The sequence below is a fragment of the Barbus barbus genome, assembly GCF_936440315.1.
Source record: "Barbus barbus genome assembly, chromosome: 40".
NCBI lineage: Eukaryota > Metazoa > Chordata > Actinopteri > Cypriniformes > Cyprinidae > Barbus > Barbus barbus.
The window spans coordinates 14216796-14238391 of NC_136718.1; the positions used below are offsets into that span (position 1 = coordinate 14216796).

Consider the following 21596-nt stretch of genomic DNA (forward strand, 5'->3'; position numbering starts at 1 on the left):
GCCTGCTGTACATGACGCCCCTACAGTGGTGGCTCAAGACCAAGGGGTCTCCCCGAGGGGAGACTTGCTCCGCGCTGTCTAAGTGTCACGCCGCTGTCCGTGCCTTAGACATGTGGAGGAATCCTTGAGTCTTGTCTCAGGGCCCGGTGATGGGAGCTCCTTGTTGCCGCGTTTCGCTAGCGACGGACGCTTCCCTCACCGGCTGGGGTGCGGTCATGAGTGGCCACCCTGCCCGCGGTCTGTGGAGTGGTCGCCACCTACGTGGCATATCAACCAGCTAGAGATCCTAGCCGTGTTCTGTGTGCGCAGGCACTTCCTCCCAGACCCAAGAGATCACCACGTGCTGGTGCGAATATGGGAGCAGACGTCCTGTCGAGACAGGGGCTGAGGCCCGGGGAATGGATGCTTCACCCCGAGGGGTGAAGCAGATTTGGAAGGCTGTGGCCAGGCACAGGTGGACCTCTTCGCCGCTTGAGAGTTAGCGCAATGTCCCCTCTGGTTCTCTCTAGCCCCTCCAGCTCCTCCGGGACTGGACGCTATGGTACAGACGTGGAGACCGAGGCTCCGTCCGTACGCCTTCCCCCCCGATCGCTCTGCTCCCGGGAGTTCTGGAGAGAGTGCGCCGGGACGAGGTCAGTCTACTGCTGGTAGCACCGTTCTGGCCGGGCCGAGTATGGTTCTCCACCAGCTCGACCCAGTCAACTGCCCGATTCGCGCAGTTCTGGAGTTCCTGCAGGCCCGCTTCTCCGCAGGGTTAACCCACTCCACTGTTAAGGTCTACGTGGCAGTTATCTCTTTGTACCACGCCCTTAGCGGTGGCCAGTCAGTGGGCAGACACCCCCTAGCTACACGTTTCCTCCGGTGCGCTGAGGCTGAGGCCTCCGGTACGATCATGCGTCCCGACTCGGGACCTGGCTGTGGTTCTGAGGTTCGGTGCGAGCACCTTGAGCCTATCGAGGAGATAACAGATGGACTCCTCACCATCAAGATCGTCTTCTTGCTGGCCATCACTTCTCTGAGGAGGGTGTGTGGCCTTCAGGCCCTGTCTGCGGCCCCTTCGATGTTGACTGTGCGCCCGGTTTGGCGAAAGTCTTTCTCTACCCCTGTGCGGGTTACGTTCCGAAGGTTCCAACGGTCATACCACAGCCGGTCGTACTCCAGGCCTCTGTCCTCCTCCCTTCGGGGAGCCCGGCCAGGAGAGGCACAACTATATGTGTCCAGTGTGAGCACTGGGCACGTACATCCACAGAGCTGCCCTGTGGAGGAAGTCGGACCAACTGCTCGAGGGCCTTGGTCCGCCTAAGAGGGTAGGGCTTGGTAGCCCACTCTTAGTAAGTGATGTTGGATGCTGTCAATTTTGCTTACGAGGCCTCTGGGCTTGCCCATCCGTGGGAGTCAGAGTGCACTCAACCAGAGGTATGGCGGCCTTCAAGGCCTTTTTGGACAGATGTACCGATCAGGGCATCTACGACGCTGCTGGGTAGTCCACGCCCCTGACTTCGCCAGGTTACGACCTCGACATCCGAGCCACTACAGGCTCTTCTGTCCTCTTGGCCTGACATCAGGCAGGGACTTGTCAGTCTGGCGGCGTTGGTATAGCGTTCCCCTAGCGTCTTCCGACGCAGCTCGACGTTCCTGGAAGGGAACGAACCAGGTTACGTATGTAACCCAGGTTCCCTGAAGGGAACGAGAGCTGCGTCTCGCAGCCATACTTCCGGCATCCCTGCCAGCGCTTGCTTCATGACATGAAGCTGACGCGGGCTCTGCCTCACGTGCTTATATACTTCCTGGTCGTGACGTCACTCCGCCCGTGACGCCTCGCCCTTCTATCGGACTAGGTGTAGACGATATTCAGAGCGTCGGTTACGCTGATGGCGTTCCCCTAGCGTCTTCCGACGCAGCTCTCGTTCCCTTCAGGGAACCTGGGTTACATACGTAACCTGGTTCGTTTTTCTATTTTAATATACTTTAAAATTGAATTTATTCCTGTGATGCAATGCTGTCTTCAGTGTCACATGAATCGTCAGAAGTCATTCTAATATGATGATTTATTATCAGTGTTGGAAACAGTTTAGCTGCTTATTTTATTTATTTATTTATTATTTTTTCAGGATTCTTTGATGAAAAAGTTTTTTTTTTTAAAGTTAAAAAAGAACAGCATTTATTTAAAATGTATTTTTATTTTTTACACAATTACCGTATTTACATATATACATGTATATACATATATTTTCATAAATATCTTTAAGGCAAGCAATTTAATTCTCTGGCTGTCCATTTTTGCCTGACAAATATAGATTTCTGTGCAAATTCTAAAAGGTTAAGTGGTTTACAATAATTATAATGATTTGATTACAACATTTAGGGATGCACCGAATGTTCGGCAACTGAAAATGTTCTGCCGAATAAGCAAAAAGACCGAATAAATAGTACCAAACAATGACGTGACAAGATCAAATAGAGGCGAGCACTAATGCAGCAAATACGTCTGCAGCGTGGAAGTATTTAAAACTGTCAGAGAAAGACAAAAATCATTACAAGAACGAAACACCGACAGCGAGAGACTGCTTAGCGCTGCATCTCATATCTCTGATGAAAAGAGGAAGAGGTGATTGTTGCTGGTTACTGTGATGATTGAAATTGTGAAATGGCCTCAAACGATTAGTAAATAAACTGCAGAATGTTATGTTTTGCACAAATTGCATGTATTCAAACAGTGCAGCTCGCGGCGCCAGGGTTCAAAATCCAAAGCGCGAGAAAAATCTGCACTAAAACACTCTTACTCGTCATTTGCTCAGTAACATTTTTATAATTCTTTTAGAGACGTGACAATGTGATACGTGCGTCAAATATCTTCCCAAATTCGTAATGAGAATTTTTTTTTTTAAGCAGGACAAAACAGTAAAAAGCACATTTTGGCTATTTAATTTATGCAAAGGTGAAAAAAATGGCAACATAGGCCTACACGGGGGAAAAAATGTGAAAAACCGTGTTCGGTAATCGGCCTACGGCCCAGTATTTCATTTTGTTCAGCTTCAGCCAAGAATTTTCATTTTGGTGCATCCCTAATAACTTTATTACTTAAGGAGCAAAATTACATATTGATTGAGAAAACAAACTGACTTATTTTCTGCTTTTCAATTTCTTTCTTGTTTTCTTCTGAAGATTAATTTATACAGTGTAAGATAATAGGAATAACACCAGCCTCTGTAATTAGTCTGTAGATACGCGACTGAAGAGCGCGCCTCCAGGAAGTGCTGTCCTTTGCAGCCCAATCCCACCGAGATCCGCAGGCTTTCACGGAGTCTCTACGATTGTGTCCTCAAGTTGTTGGTTTTGACCTGATTTACTCAGAATCAACAAAGGGCCGGGCCGCCACAGCGCTGCGATGAATCTCAAACAGGCACAGAGGTGACAAGCACTGTGTAAGGAGACAACAGTGGGCAGGTGTGCATGTCGGATTGACAGCGGAGTTTAAATGCAACTCTCCTCATGCCTCAAGCTCAGGTGTGCACGCTCACGTTCCACATGTGTGATTCTGTGTAGGTAGCTGGTCACAAATAAAAAAAAAAGCCCATTGCGTTTAGCTGATGGCTGTCAATCAGTTTGTGGCAGCTCCATAGTGGACCCTGCCTGGGGGAATTATGGAAGTTTGTGTTTTGATGGCAGTTGTGAGACAGGAAAGCAATAGAACGAAACCGTCTCAGAGGAGTTGACACAGATGCTCACCTGTCAGTATCAGAAAAGAAGAAAAGTTGTGTGTACATGTGTGTGTGTTTTATGTGTTTGTGTGTTCTTGTATGAAGTGAAGTCAGTGATGAGGAACAGCTAGACAGATCCTGGAGCATTTCGAGTGGTCATGCCACCCTGTCTGGACCTGTTCTGGTAGTCCGTGATAAGAAAAAGTGAAAGAGCGAGAATGTGTGTGTGCGTGTTTTAAAGATCATTCATCAAAGACCAGGTCTTCTCAGCATAGACTTGTGCTTGCTTTGATTTAGAATAAGAAAATAACTGTAATGCTGTATATCTCCTTAGATCCCAAAAATGAAAATTCTGTAATATACTGGAAATCTTTTATTTACACACACACATACACGTATATATATGTATACGGAAACTGGCTGCATGAGTGTTTCAAATACAATGACTGAGGGAGTGACGGCAGATTTGTCATCCTTCTCTCTTCTGACCAATAATCTCTCGATATGTTTTCTTCTTTTGGAAAGTCATAGAAATGCTATTGTGGATTTTTGTGGATTGGGACAAATGGGAAGGCAAAATTATATTTGCCATCATTTCCATTCACTACTATAGAAGTTTAGCTAGGGCTGGGCGATATGGCTGAAAACTGTATCACGATATCAGTGTTTCATATCGGTCGATATCGATAATTATTGATATTGCTTTTAAGGTGTTACATCAAGTTCGTGGTATTACCAGTCTTGGCGGGGACGACGGTCTTGCATAATTTGCAGACGACATTTGGTCTGACTACGGTCAGACTTATAATATCCAAAAAACTGCCATACTGGCGAGCTGACTTTCTCTTTTATTTACAATTTCCTCGCTCGCTACGGCACTCATTTTCTGCTTATGAAGAGGAATCCAGCAGACCAGCCAGGTCTGGCTGCAGACATGCACTCTCAGCCGCGCGTGCGCACTTAGACACGAGACAACGATATGGCGCAACCAAACTTGATACTGTTACATGATTGGCTGTTAGCGTGTCACTCCCTACGTTGCTAGGTTACCAGAGAGCGAGTGCCTTTGTCAATGCAACCAAACTTGCTTCGCAACCTTTGTTTTCTTCCGACGTTTTATCGAACACATTTTTTATTGATATCGTTCACGTGTCTATCGCGATACATATCGTTATCGTTTTATCGCCCAGCCCTAAGTTTAGCCAACTATGACGACTTCCAGTTCTGAGAACCCCAGAAAATATGAAAATGGTCTTTAAACAAGGACTAGTGCTTCAAAATGAACATATAAGCACAATGAAAGTATTATAAATGTGGTCCACACAACTCATGCTCTATATTCTATATATAGTTGTTTGAAATAATATAATAGTGTGAAAAACTGAAATTTCTGAACTCAAGATCATGATTTGTGATTGAATCATTCAAACTGGTTTTGTGAAAAGGAACTGATTCATTGAAAAGTTTTGACTCAAAAGAATGATTTGTGTACAAATTGGACATCAAAGCTTCTCTCATGAACTCTCATTAATGTTCCAAGGAAAACTAGAGAGCTGGTCAATACTTTCAGTGTGTAATGAGTCAAATTTTAATCAGTTTATATGGCTTCAGAAGACTGTAGAGTGGGATAGGCCTCTTTTATGATGCTTTTGTGTCCTTTTTGAAGCTTGAAAGCTTGCATTCTGTGTTCCACAAAAGAATGTCATGCAGGTATAGAATGTTAAATTATGTCAATTTTCGTTTTTTGAATGAACTGTCTAAAACCAGGTCTTCCTAGCAGAGTGCTTGTGTTGAGACAGTGCTTTCATTGATTCTGAAAAAGAAAGCAACGATAATAATGTCGTACTCGTCTCTTCAGACAGGAGCTCTAAAGGTCATGTGTTAACTAAAAGCGTTTTTAAACTGAGTGCTGGTTTGCATGAGCTGTTTTACAAGGGTCTTTTGTTCAGTCCTCATTTGACTGTAGTCTTCTAGAATGCTGCACTTGTCACATGATTGTGGCTTTCTAAAATTGATTCTTATGTCTGTGTCTCTTTATAGGTTGCAGAGGAAAGCTGTGTGGATTTGGAGCGTTGTGTGAGAGAGACCCGACTGACCCCTCTAAAGGAGAGTGTGTTTGTAAGAAGATTGCATGCATGTCTGTGGTGGCGCCGGTGTGCGGATCTGACTCCTCTACCTATTCCAATGAGTGTGAGCTGGAGAAGGCCCAGTGCAATACACAGAGACGCATCAAGGTGATGCGCAAAGGCCCCTGTGGTGAGTCTAGTCACATGCAGTATCTATACTTGTGAGGACCTGACTGTTATTTTCAAATTAAAGGGAAAATTCACAAACAAATTCATCCTTATGCCATTCCAAACTCTCTTTTTCACTGTGGAACACAAAAAAATTCTAGAAAACTATTTGGTTGCTCTTACAGTGCTTTTAAACAGTGAAACAGCATTTATCTTACACCAGCAGTTTTTTTTATGCCAAGGACCCCAAAATATGATGAGGACAGCCGTCGTCAAATGTAAAGGCAGCTATACATTTTTATGTGTAAACATTATATACTGTGTAAGAAAAATTGTAAGCATGATATTATAAAGACAATGTGTTTGTAAAATCAATCATTTAATCAAATATAATTTAGCACATTCTTTAAAAAAAAAAAAAAAAAAAAAAAATATATATATATATATATATATATATATATATATATATATTATATATTATATATATTAATATATATTATATATATTAATTTGTCAAATAAAATAAAAGTTACATTAATCTGTTTCTGGATGAAAAACATTTTTAATTCATTTTAAATAAAAATATTTAAAATAAATATTCAACATGAATTTAAAAAAAAATACTGTGAATAGTGAGAAAAGTTCTATTTATTTGTTTACTTATTTATTGAAAACTTAGAACACTTTTGATCATTTATTATTTATTAGTTGACTCTCTAAGTTTTTACTCTTTAGTTAGACTAATTTAGAGCATCCTCAAAAGTTGGATTTACTACATGGCAAGGCCAAGTGAGATATTATATTTACACCCTTCCACTTGCTCACACATTTTTTTTTTTTTTCTTTTCAAATTCAAGCTTTTTTTGGTGCATGCCAAAAACAATAATTATCCCTATTTTATGACAAGTTTCCATATTCATGAACCCCCACATGGATAGATGGTCTATGGAGTGGAGAATATGAGTTTTGTGTTTTCTACACTGTTCATCATGTATATTCCAATCAATTTCATTCCAAGAATGATAACTAATATGTGAAATGTGGCTCGTCATTAAGCGGGCTCTGTGGCAGTGGGCCTGGGCAGCATGAGCCGTAATTACGTGATTCGGTGGAACATGCCGTACAAAGCCTTCAAAGAGCTCTAATTAGCCACCTCACATGCTGTCTAGCAGAAAATGATCAGTCCTGAGGAATGAGAGCTCCAGCCTACTAGTGAACTCCAGCCTCCATTGAGAAAGGCATTAAAGATCACACTGTCCTGGTGTGTTAATGCAGTTGAAGTTCGGCTCCATGCTAATCGGCGCTGGCTCCGCGGCAGAGCTTTAATGGGCAGTAGCCTCCCTGCTATTGCGCTAATGAAATTGACAGTGTGGCTATCAGGGGTCATATCTCTCTCGCTCAAATGGGATCAGCAGCCATAGATAACGGACGGTTCAGTGTTTCTCCTGGGCAGAGAGGTTGAGATGGGAGATGAGAGTCAGCTTAGTCTTTTGCCAAGTTCTACTCCAGTGGTATCCAAAATTAACCCATGGCCTTTTTTTTGTAATAAATATGTAATATTTTTAGATTACATACAGTGTTGGCCAAAATGATTAGAACACAAGTATTTTTACCAGCTAAAAAATGGTTTTAAGTAAGTTATTTCTATCTTTTGCTGTAGTGTGTCAGTAGGAAATATCAGTTTATATTTCCAAACATTCATTTTGCCATTAATAATCCAGTGAGATTTTTGTTTGCACAAGGAGTCTGACAACAGCCAGTGCTTCACACAGAGATCTGATCTGATCATCATCCAGTCTGTCTGGAATGACGTGAAGAAACAGAACAAACTGAGACAGACTAAATCCAGAAGAACTGTGGCAACATCTCCAAGATGCCTCAAGAAACCTCCCTGCAAAGCTACCTGAAAAACTATGCGCAAGTGCACCTAGGGCAAAAGCTGCTTTAAACGCAAAGGATGGTCATACCAAATACTGATTTAATTTAGTTAATAGAAGTTAATTGATAAAGAAAATCTGTTTATGACATTATTTTTGACAGCATCCTCATTTTACAGCATTTTTCCACAAGTGCCTAAAACTTTAAACAGTACTGTAGCTTTGCAGGGAGGTTTCTTGAAGCATCAAGACGTTGCCACAGTTCTGGATTTAGTCTGTCTCAGTTTGTTCTGTTTCTTCACGTCATTCCAGACAGACTGGATGATGATCAGAGCAGATCTCTGTGTGGAGCACTGGCTGTTGTCAGACTCCTTGTGCAAACAAAAATCTCACTGGATTATTACAATTAATGGCAAAATGAATGTTTGGAAATATAAACTGATATTTCCTACTGACACACTACAGCAAAAGATAGAAATAACTGACCATTTTTTTAGCTGGTAAAAATATGTTCTAATCATTTTGGCCACCACTGTATGTAATCTAACAATATTACATATTCATTACAAAAAAAGGCCAAGGGTTAATTTTGGACACAACCGGAGTAGAACTTGGCAAAAGACTAACCTGACTCTCAGCTGCCATTGGTTTCTTTTATAATATTTTTATGTTATTACTCCTGTCTTCAGTGTCACATGATCCTTCAAAAAGCGTTCTAGTGTACGGATTTGCTGCTCAAAAAACATTTCATATAATCAGTATCAGTGTTAAAAATGGAAACTGTTTGATTCAGTTTATTTGGAAACAGAATCAAAAGTGGCCAAAAGAAAAATGTTATAGCTGGTAGGTTTTTTTTCAGTTCACACTGCATTGGCAGGTGTGGCAAAGGGTTAATTCACACCCCGGCATGGGATAAGAGGTGATACAGAAAAAGAAATACAGAGAGGTGCCCTATTTCTAAAGATGAGCAGGGGAGCGTGGGTGCTTTGATAATATTGAACTCCAGTGGGTAAACAGAGTCTCCAGCTGTTTGTGTGAGAGAATGAGTGAGTGAGTGAGTGAGTGAGTCAGTCATTCAGAGAGTCAGCGAGCAGAGGAAAGAAGTGGAGTGTGTGTGGAGCTTATTTCAGACGGGCCGTATGCTGGAACTCGTCTAGATTGGCAGCGGTGCAGTGGAGCATTGGGCCAGAGTGATTGATCAATGAAAGGATTGATCATATGTGTGCAGAGCACGTCTGGAATTACTGTGATTGCCAGGAGCGCTCTCTTTTCTCACTCTGTCTGTCTGTCTTTTTTTTTTCTTTTTTCTTTTTACACGTTTCTTCACCTCCACCCTGACTCGACTGATGAAATCCTTATACTCGGCTTTTGAGTACCCACGGAGGAGGTAAAATCTGGGCATCAAATATTCACTCCCTAAACCAGGCCTACAACTTAAACTAGCCGCAGAGGCTGAAACTGTCAGCTTCTGTTGTCTAAATGAGGTTATTCTGCTGTACAGAAGAGCGGGGGAGGAAAAGCCTTAACCTCAGGGTATCATGGGAAGCAGCTTAATGGAGGAATCAATATGTTTGTCCCGTTATTGACGGCTGAAACTGTGTTCCTTCACTTGGGAAGTATGGCTCATTTCTCTCAGATCCTTTTACCTGCTATAACTCCAGGTGTTGATACTGTTGGACACATATGGGCTGTTTTTCTCCCTCGGTTGCTTCTCACGCTCTCTGTCAACCGATTCTCACGTCATGGTGCACTACATGCATGTTTTACTGTCCTTTAATATTGTCAAAGCTGACGTTCACCCAAGCACGTAACAGTTGCAGCAGCAGCCATGAGAGACTGTTGATTTATGATCTTTCAGCATACACATCTTAGTCAATATTAAAGCAACTCTCTGAGTTTAGCCCGAGGCTAAGTAGCATAGGGATATACTGTTTGAACGCATCATAGTAGTGATCCATCTCAGAAGAAAAGGACAGAATTTGTTCAAAGAAATGATTGATTAATAATGCTTGGATGTGTGTGTGTGTGTGTGTGTGTGTGCACCTGGTATTCATCACGTCCTGGGGACCAAATGTCCCCACAAGGATAGTAATACCAGTAAATCTTAATCTTGTGGGGACATTTTTTGGTCCCCATGAGGAAACAAGCTTATAAATCATACAGCATAAAGTTTTTTGAAAATCTAAAAATGCAGCATGTTTCCTGTGAGGGCTAAGTTTAGGTGTAGGGTTGGTGTAGGGCAATAGCACATACAGATTGTACAGTATAAAAACCATTACGCCTATGGGATGTCCCCATAAAACATGGAAACCCAACGTGTGTGTGTGTGTGTGTGTGTGTGTGTGTGTGTGTGTACGTGTGTGTTTGTGCATATATACATATACATGTATACATACACACACACACACACGCATATACAGTATTTATAAATATATATGTGTGTGTGTGTGTGTGTGTGTGTGTGTATATATATATATATATATATATATATAAATGAGTTCAGTGCCGTCTGAAATTTTAATCTAAAATGAGGATTTTTAGCAGGCTCCTATGTTTATGTTCAGTTATTTCACTTTAATTGCATTTGAAAAGGACCTATACATTGCCATTAGAGTAAAATTACTGAACCTAAACAGAGGAGCCTGCTAAAAATCCTCATTTTAGATGAAAATTTCAGACGGTACTTAGAGGATTTTGCATCTGAATTCTTCATATATATATATATATATATATATATATATATATATATATATATATATATATATATATATATATATATATATATATATTGACCCTCTAACTCTAGCACTCTCTATTCTAATTCTATTTTATCTATTTGTCTTCTTTTTATTTAAAACAAAAACACACACACTTGACCCTCAATCAATTGCATATTTATTCTCTAACTGCTATCTTTTCTTGAAAAACTAACCCTAGCTTTCTTTTCTATTTTATCTAAAAATGTGTACTGCGTTAGGCAAACCGAGACTTGTCATAGCACTTGCATCTTGTTGCTCTTTTGTTGGTTTTGATTGCTTCTATTGTCCTCATTTGTAAGTCGCTTTGAATAAAAGCGTCTGCTAAATGACTAAATGTAAATGTGTGTGTGTGTGTGTGTATATATATATATATATATATATATATATATATATATATATATATATATATGTGTATGTGTGTGTGTGTGTGTGTGTGTGTGTCGCACTAGTCACAGAAAGTGTCATCATAGTGTCACCCTACAGCAAAGCTTTCATATATATATTTCATATATATTTAATTATTTATTCTGAAATTATTATTTATTGAAGCTTGATGCTAAATGTGTGACGTATAGCGAGTGTTGCTTTGCAGTTTCTAGGGATTTCTGGATGGTTGTTAGGTGATAGAGCCTGTACCTTGTATAATATTCAGGCCCATACCTTGAACTTGTCTATGGGAATTTTTCACACACAGTTTGTTTTGTTATATATATATATATATATATATATATATATATATATATATATATATATATATATATATATATATATATATATACATATATATATATATATATATATATATACATATACATATACATATACATATATATACATATATATATATATATATATATATATATATATATATATATATAAATTTTTTTTTTTTTTTTTTTTTTTTTTTTGGTCTGTTGGGATTTTCAGTTGTTTTTGCTTTTGGTTTTGTTTTGTTTTTTGGGGTTTTGTTTTGAGTTTTATTTATTTTATTTTTGTTTGTTTGTTTTGGGGTGTTTTTTGTTTGTATGTTTTTTGCTATGTTTTAATTTGCTTTATGTCTTGCTTTATGTTTGCTTTATTTTGTTTTCAGGGCAAAAATTCAAATCACTTAAAATATATTAGTACATCTTTCTTCAACACTTGACTTGATTTAAGTAAAGTTTATACCTTTTCAATCTACGATTGTGATGTTTATAGGTTTGTCTGTATTGATATTAGATAAATTCTATGTTATACAATGATAGATTACACTCATCAACTTTAAGAATTTGTTAATGGTTTAGGTGTGCGTAAATGCACTTTTGTCTCCCTTATTAGAGAGGTGGTGTGAAAACTAGCGCTCTGTTTGGCTGATTGTTCCCCGTGATGGCTCGTTATTCAGGCACAGCTCCGGTCCTGGTGACACCTCCACGGCCACTGAGCTCGGCAGCCGCCGCCGATGGCACGTAGCCAGCCCTGCCTCGTGCAAATGAGTTTTCCGCTCACCCTGTTCCACCCCTACGTTGGCTCCCGTGCTCGTGCGTGGCGACGCTCGCCTCAACACATTCACCTGTCTCCGTGACAGGAGACTCAATTCACACTCATCAGCGGCTTCTCGGCTTCCTTACTCCATCTGCAGAAAAAACCCAGCGGTTCCTCGCTCTCAGACTAAATTTAGCTTGGGTTACGTCTACTACACAGTCTGGGCCTGTCCACCGGCAAACAATTATAGCAAGATCGACAGTCTCCTTCAATAATGGAGTTCTCTAAATTAATTCTGGAAGCAAATACTCTGTGATCTAGCAACATCCATCATAGAGATGTTTTTTTTTTTTGAAAACCTCATTCAGCTGAAAACCAGAGTGATCTTCTGAGTGAAAAATGTAGCTAATGTGATCCAGCATGCTTCTGGTAAATAATATTAGGGGTCTATGTGGATATGCACAGGGCAATAAAACTGAAATATGCTCTGCAAATGTGATGCTTTGACCCAAAACAACTGGCAGTTTTGCATTTTATTACTATTTGATTTTAAATCCTAAGTTGTTATTGTGGTCTCAAACTCTCGGACCCCCATATTGGGTTCCATCAGGCTCAAATCTGGTATATCACATGCAGCTTGTCTTATACCAACACTTCCACACAGCTACTCTATATAGGCTCACAAAAAAACACCCAGATGTCGACGAGAATATGATCAATGCCATCACCAGAGCTTCATTCTGCTGCTTATCCCCTGGAGAATGAGGATACTTCTTATACAAATCTGTTTCTCTTGCTCTCCTCCTCTGTCTCTCTCTCTCTCTCTGCCATCCTGCTCACTTCCGAAGGGGGAGGATGTAGTGTTGAAGTGCGATAAGGCAGATTACAGCAGGACGGGCACATTAAAAAGGCACATTTTCCACGCTCTCGCTTCTAATACCAGACGGGAGACGCTTTTTACAACTTATTCATGTATTCATGCATTTGACTGGCCTGAATAATGCATTGTTATTTTTAACCCCTACCACACTCGAGTGGAGTATTGAGTGCAACAATCAGGGGCTTACCAACCGTTAGAACAATTCTACCACTTTCAGAAATTTCTGAGGACCCCCGTCCAATTTTTGGACAATAATAATTGCATTTTAAGAACTTCATTTGCTTGACCAGAGTGCACTGAATAAAAATGTAAGCGGCTGCATAAAAATGTCTGTTTTTAAACCCAGAATAGATTAATCGTATTCTGTGTGGTCATAATATGGCTACTTTCATCTAAATTAATATTCAAGAGCCAAGCTGATCATTGGAGCAGTAAAAATCACAGCACTACAGTAAAAATCCCATTGACATTCTCTATATAAAAACTTATTTCAGCAATAACAAAATTTGAATCTCTCCTGTGTATATATTTAGACGCTTTTACACCATCGTGCTGAACGGTTCTCTTTTCATAACCGTTCCATTCTGCGCCGATCCGAGTTATGGTTTCGTTTTCCACTGCGGGGCTGATAACGCATCTCTTTGGAATGCAATTCAAATGCATCAGTCGTTGCCGGGGTAACATAAGTGTTTACATATGATCTGAAGTGTAAATAACCACCGAGTTATGGAGGATGATCAGAAATTTCTTAGATTTTATTACTAATTTATGTTAACATTGCTCAAAATAGCGCACTTAGCAAGCTACGGAGAAACTAGCAGCCAGGCAACAGACAAGTGACAGATCCTGAGTGGCGACGTCACACGGTTGTTTAACCGTGCCGAGAATTCCTGGCCGAGAACGGTTTATAATCGTGCCGCGCCGTAACAGGCTCACGTGGAAATACAACTGAACCGTTCCTGACAGTTCTTAGAACCATTCGGCCCGATACTGGGAAAGCGGCTCTAGTCTATTTAGTAATAAACTTCAACTGTATAGCATTTTGTACTTTGTATTTCTATAAGTAGATCTGATTCATAGAAATTTGATTCTACGAATTCAGTTATGTTATTTACAAAGCTTCATGGGCTATGTAGTTCATTGCCTCATAAAAGACGTACACAGCCTTTGGCTTTTTTAATCCCTATGGTGAAGATGGGAAAAATACTGGAATCAAGGCTGCTGACGAAGTGAGTGATCATTATTGCACTAATTTGAATTAAATAGAGTATATATTACCCTGTATTTACCACGTCTTTACAGTATGTCTACCATGCGCCTTGATATTTGATGGCCGCAGTATGCTTCAGGACACATTCTGTGCTTTTGAAAGTAAATCATAAAGGCATCTTAAAGAAACAATCACAGCTGATTGGGTATGATTATATTTTACCTTTGAAAACAATGTTTGAATGCACTCCCGTACTCGCTGTGCCAGATAATGATTATTGACTGTTACATTCAGCTTCCAGTTTGTGTAGCACACAGACACGCCGCCACACACCAACGGCACAACCACTACCTTTCCTGACGTCTTCATGATAATAAGCTGCTATTTGTCCTCTTTCTTACCCTTTCCTTTTTCTATTTTCCTCTCAAGACATCCTCTTCCAAACGACTAGTACCTCTAAACTAGACGAGTTCATTTCGGCCCATAATTACATTTCCCTCCAACGATGTCCTTCTCTTCCGCGACCTTTCCTGAATCACGTACACAGACCCACGCCACTTTACACGCTTGCACATTCAAGCGCGCAAGAGTACAAAGTCATTCATGAATACCTGCCTATGTCCACTCAAGGCCCTTTGCAGTAATCATAGAGGTGTCTGCCCGACCTCTCTCAGTTTAATGCAGGAGAGAGCAACACTTCCCATCAGCCAGCGGGGTTCTGGTGACCAAGAGATTCTTCATATGACCCTCTCAAGAGCTCTTTATGTCTTACAGTCTCCACGGAGCACACAGGTGCAGGAGAGGCCAGCCACTTTGAGAGAGAGTTCTTTTAAATACTGTTCTCATTTCTTCATGGTGTTGTAGAGATCAAATAGTAGTCAAATTCACCTGTTCTAATCAGTTGTTTATATAGTCAAACAAGTTGATCTATCTATTGTTCTATTAGAAAATGTGTTTTGAGTACTTTTTGATTACTTTTAGATTACCTTAGTCATAAAAAAATACTTTCCATTCTTTGTTACCCACCTTAAGAAGTTTATTGAACATTACATTACACCAAGGTTTCCCAAACTGGGGTTCAAGAGGTGATGAAAAGCTAATAATTAAATCATAAAAATGTCAAATTAAACTAGTTTTGTGCCCGTTGCATTTTTAGTATAATTACAGTAACCTGATTAGTGGCTGGTGTGTGCAGTTCCATCAAACTGTAAGACTTTCCAAATGGACTGTATAAGCAGTAGGATTTTTTTAGAACCTTTAAGAGAAAAAAAAAAAAGAATTTGTGTGAATCAATACATTATGAATAGTTTACTGCCATTGTGTAAACATGTAATCATGTAATCTGTAAAAAAGTAACTGTAATTTGATTATGAGCAATTGAAAACGTAATATAATTAAATTACAAGTACTCAATTTTTGTAATCTGACTATGTTAACCAGATTACATGTAATCAGTTACTACCCAGCACCAAACCTTCACGGTATGGACGTCACAGTTCGGTTCATGCAGTCAGATGATGAACAGGAAAGAGCAGAAGAAGAGACGGTCTACGCACCAACCTAAAACAAGAACAGCGAGTTCAGATGGCACACCTGCTTGTTTTAAATCAGCAGTGTGGGAAAGTTTCAAGTTCTAGAGATGCACTGGTCAACTGGCTATAAATCGGAGCCGGTTTTTAGATTTATTTTGGCTGATCTTTATTCCAGAATTGCACACAAACTGCTTTGCAATCATTTCCCAAAATGTAAATTGTGTGGAATTTTATTAAGTCTCATGAACTGTGACCCCAAAACCAAAGTGTGTACCGAACGTGGCACTCCTAAAATAAATAAATATATTATATATATATATATATATATATACTGTGTGTGCGTGTGTGTGTGTATATATATATATATACACTGTACATGTATATATGCATGTATATTTGCTGTTTTAATGCTTTGTGGGTATCCACATTTTGTTGTATGGAGCTGCTAAACCACTTGAAAATCTAATTCCGTCTCTCCCGACAGACTGTATATTATCAACTTGCAGAACGCATGAATACCAGCTGATAAATGTGTGTGTGTGTTTGAAAGGGCTTGCTTGAAGGAAAAGAAAATGATTAGCGTCAAATGTGCTTGCTGATTGTACTCAAAATTTGTTTGAAAGAAAAAAAGAATTTTTTTTTTAGGATATTGCTTTTAGCCATAACAAACAATTCCATCTTTGTCATTATGTTTGAGTACTGCAGTAACAGAGAGCAGTGTGGGGAAAGATCATTATGTAAGCTGTATGTAGCCTACAAAATAAGGTTTCTTGCTCTTTTCTTTGCCCACTATCATTAAGCTTTGACCTCCTGAAAATCCCAAAGCAGTCGCTTTGAATCTGGTGACCTGTTTCTGTTGGAGTGCAGTGCCTGCTTGAGCCTCGCTATTGTTAATTAGTTTTGCTTGCTGAAGTAGGTATCGCTATTAAACCACTACTGCTTCTACTAGGGAGTTTTTACAAACCCCTACCATTAAGTATTAAACTTCAAAATGTATCTCGACCCACATTGTTTGTGCTACAGTAATGAATTATAAATTACACCTCCAATCTTGCAACTTTGTAAGGTGTGCTGTTACTGTGTAAGCAGCCAGACTTATGATTTACACCTGGCAGATGGAACAACAGGCAAGAATATACCATAGACTTGAACTGTTGGAGAAACCAGTGATTCGATTTAAAGATCAGAAAATTATAGAGACTGGGAGTGTGCTTTTTTGACCTGACACCAACTAGCATTGGCCTAGCAACTACCCAGAACATCCTAGCAGCTACAACATCCAAGCAATACCTAACAACCAGTGCAAGACAGATTACAATGCAATCTGGATTATGTAATCAGAGTCCAAAAATTACGTACTTGTAATTAGATTATATTACATTTTAAAGTGCTCATAATCAGACTACAGTTCATTTTTTATAGAGTACATGATTACATATTATTTACACAAAGGAAGTAAATTATTCGTAATGTATTGATGCACCTTAATTCTGTTTTTTCTCTGAAATTTTCCTTTCTAAAAGGTCCTATTGCTTATATACATTTGGAAAGTCTTCCAGTTTTCTGGAACTGCACACACCAGCCACTAGTCAGGTTACTATAATTACATAGAAAATGGACAGACCACACAGTTAGTTTAATTTGACATTTTATGATTTAATTATTAGCTTTTCACCACCTCACAAACCCCAGTTTGGGAAACCTTGGTGTAATGTAATGTTTAATGCACTTCTTGATGTTGATAACAAAGAATGAAAAGTATTTCATATGAGTTAGGTCGAAAGTAATCTAAAAGTCTTCAAAAAGTACTCAGAATACATTACCATATGTGTAATCCAAAAGATTATTACTAACTACATTTTCTGTTATGTCATTTTTTATCAGTAATGGACAACAATTTGTAATTAATCTGTCCAACACTGCTAACAACCACCTTGAACTCCAATGACCTAGCCTTATTCACATTTTTGTCATTTTATTTCTTCTGTATTCCATGTGCCTCCAGTTTTGACTTCCAGAATACTTTTTTTCTGAATTAATTCTCCACTTCCTTTGAACATAATTGTATATCACTTTTTAGCAGGCTATGGAAGCAGGGATTATGTTTGAATTCATCTTGATTGTGATCTCTTTCCAGTCGTGCGGATGCATAGATTTGTCTTTTGCATACTGAATGCACACGTGATGAATTAAATCCAGTTTTAGGCTGCGATCTGAAGCCTGTGCTAGTGTTTGCAGTGCACTGCATCAGGTTAACGCTCACTAAAGCTCACAGGAGATTAACCTTGCCTCTGATAGACATGTTTGGTTGTGTATTAAACCCGTGAGCTAACGTCGTCCTGCTGGTCTTGCCCCTGATGTTACCTCTGTGGCTTCACAGGCCTGAGGTTAGGAGTGGCTCACCTCGGGAATACTACACAAGTATGCGCACTGACAGCTATCGCAGGAGAACAGGAGTGCTTGGCCTTTGAATCCAACCACAAAAAGATGTGTATTATCCATTTTTGTGCCTAATTTTCTTTATCCAAGGGCAACACTGAGGCGTGCAAAAAAGGAAGACAGCTGCAGTCAAATAAGCCCTTTGAAGAAATACATCAAAAGAACAAATCATCTCACCGTGTGAGGGATGACAACAGCAGAGGGTGGGACACTGGGTTTGGAGGTCATCTGTGGAGGTTCAGCTTCATTTTTTTGGTACTCTTCCAGTTTTTGCTGTTGATGCATCACAGAAAATATGGCAAAAAACATAAATGCTTGAGAATACTAATGGATAGTTTTCTCCAGGCTTTGTAGACCTTATTATGGGTTGAGTACAAGTTAAGCTCAGCATTTGTGACATAAAATTTATTATGGACAAAAAAATACAAATAAATAAAATCAGTGTTAAACTGTGTGACAATGAAAGCAAATGCAGCCAATCTGTAAACGTTAAAATACTTAGTGTTTTAAGTGCACAGCCACAAAATTAAGTATAATTAAGTAGCTACAAATCCTTTTCCAAACTGTGATTAGTAAGGAAAGAAAACATGTTGGTGGAGACTTGGTTTAGTTTATTGGTTGTTGATTGGATGGAATCAAATTTGAATGTGGTTGATGTTGTTTGTAAAAAAGAGTTGGAGTTTATCTGGACAAAATCATAGGATAACTTCAGCATACCTCACCAGAGAGATCTGTTGTTTCGTTTGAAGATCAAGCTCTATCATGACAACTCTCGGATGATTCTCAGATTTTAGCATGGTAATGGATATGACAATGTTCATGTATTTGGTCTTGGCAGAGTAGATCTGCTACGCTGCTGAATTGCTGCTGTTTTTGTTGTTTATTGCTGTTGTTGGAGATTATTGCTGCTGCTGCTGCTGCAAAGCAAGTACAAGAAGTTGCTACTGCCAATACATATGTCGTTACGGTGCTGTAAATATTTAAGACATACTGCTGCTGCACAAGTAACATATATAATAACCCTTTGCAGATCTATACAGGTGGAGCTGGGGAAGGTGTAGGGTTTCAGACTAACTCTGAAAGCGCGCTGCGAAATGCTCTAGTGGATGTTAACCAGCCATTTAAACATAAAGCAGCAAGCTTATTGGCTGCGAATGCAACATGAACCAATCAGCTTGTGCCAACTTGTTTAAGACTGTAAATATCATCAGTTTGCATTAAGGACTCATAAGCCCTCGCCATCTAGAGTTTCATGACAGAACTTGGTATTTATGACATTGCTCCCATTCACTTCTGTTGTAACTGCCAAACTGTAACCTCAATTTTTGCAGTTTTTTTTTTTTTTGTGCTATTATCCCACCAAATACTGTTTATAGCGGTTCACTTGTGTTGAATCCATAGTATTCAGAGGAAATGAGAGCGGCACCACCCGCAGCTCTTCTCAAGCCTCCTTAACACATACGCATGCTCATACATTACACATACATCTTCTGTCACGCTGGAGAGGGCGCCTGGGGCTCGCGGTGCAGGGCGGATTGTGCCGAGCCGATCCTGTCAGGATCACGTAGCGGCCGTTGACAGCTCCCTGCACACATTACGCATTAATACATCCAGCACTAAAACATTATCACAGCACTGTCTGAAAGGCAGATCAGTGCAAGCTTCCTCGCTGTCTCGACTTCCTCTCACTCTGTTTATGCCTTATTAGTTCATTGTATAGGTCCTATTATTTCCTACTTTTCTTCCTGTCCTAACCTCTTCAGAGCTGGAGGACAGCAGTTAATTGGCTGCGAGAGACATTTCCAGTTCATCAATAGGTAACTATAGACTCCCGCTCTTTCCTCAGGATACTGTATTTCTATCCTTGAAAATGAGCACTAAAGCATAAGGAGGAAACGGCTCATCTCTGTTGCGACCCCAATAGTTTGTAGCCTCTCGGCTTGCAACGCCAGTCACATTCTAACAGGCAATTTGCCTGCTTGTCTCAGCCTGAGAGGGCAGCTTATCTGTGCTAACACAGTGGAGAGCCGCGTACGGACCTTATACCGGAGCTGCCTTTTGCATTTGAATCAGCTCATCCTTTTCCTCGACGCTCATCAACTCTCGGCGACAATAGGTGGAAAAGTGCCGACTGTTATTTAATGGGTTCGCGGAGGCAATTCTGTGTACTGTCACAAAACAAACAGAGCGCCACTAAGAAGGAAGCTGTTTATGCGGATCGTCGGACTCTTCTCAGTGTGTACTTCCGGACAGACACATCAGAACTGATTTAAAGAACCGTTTTACATCAGACTGATGAAATCAGATGTCTTAGTGGCAGGCTTTTGGGGATGAGGCCAATCTGTCGAAGCAGAAGTAATGAGTCAGAGCTCAGCTGCCATTAGTTATGACTGCGAGGATGAGGAAAGTACCGAAATGCGTCAGCCCGTCTCAAAGGCCATCATAGACTGAACAGACTTGTTTATCATTTTAGGGAAAAAATAAAACTGCATAGACGAGAGAGGGGTCACAATTTGCAACATGTTAATGTTGAATCATATGGTAATAAATAAATGATGTTCTAATTCAAATATTTAAAAAAAATATTTTAAAATAAAATATTGCATTCAAATATTATTAAATAAAATATTTAAAAAAAAAAAATTATTTTATTTATATTTATACTAGTAGTTTTTAGCATAAAAATGTGTATCACTTTTCTCATGTATATCTCTCAATCGCAGTTAGCTGTTTGGCTTTTTATGCACATATGATCACCTGAAAAATATTGTGCACAGGGGTGTCCCATCTTACCCACTGACCCATTTTACCCCATTCCCCCTTATTGGGTTCCACTAGTCCAATGGTTGTCAACAATTAAGGTCCTGGGGCCATTAGGAGCCCTAATAAATCTTAATTTATTAAAATAGTATTATATTAACGGTCACACTTTATTTTAAGGTCCAATTCTCTAGATTAGCAAACCATTAATTACGACTTTTGCCTCAGTAAACTTCTAATTTGCTGCTTATTAATAATTAGTAAGGTAGTTGTTAAGTTTAGGTATTAGGTAGGATTAAGGATGTAGAATATGGTCATGCAGAATACTGTATGTGCTTTATAAGTACTAATAAACAGCCAATATGTTAATAATAGGCATGTTAATAAGCAACTAGTTAATAGTGAGATTTGGTCCCTATACTAAAGTGTTACTGTATTACCATAATTGTAATTAAAATGAAATTAAGTTGTAGGCCTAATATAGAGATGTACAGCATTTAACTGCCATTGTATGTTTGAGTTTATTTATTTTTATTACAAAAGAAGTGAAGATATGAGGACTTTTGACTGTTGTCTATTCTAGATTTTTGTATACCAATGCATCTCTCAACTTTCCTTGATTCAGCATCGCTACAAAGTGTAAAACAGGTCCTGTATGTGGCTGTTGTCTGCGGTATCAGGGCGTGTATTAGCACTTCCTCCACACAAACATTCACAATGAGTTTTTTGGAAGTGCGAGTGGT

General features: G+C 39.6%; 1 protein-coding gene across 8 annotated transcripts in view; it reads left to right on the top strand.

Moving 5' to 3' along the window:
* LOC306859145 (agrin-like) overlaps positions 1–21596 on the top strand; it is a 253049-nt gene that overhangs the window by 134809 nt on the left and 96644 nt on the right. For all 8 annotated transcript variants that reach the window (XM_079400015.1, XM_079400016.1, XM_079400022.1 and 5 more), the window contains one exon: positions 5742–5957. In XM_079400015.1, the coding sequence (XP_079256141.1) occupies positions 5742–5957 (216 nt within the window). The remainder of the gene's footprint in view (positions 1–5741; positions 5958–21596) is intronic.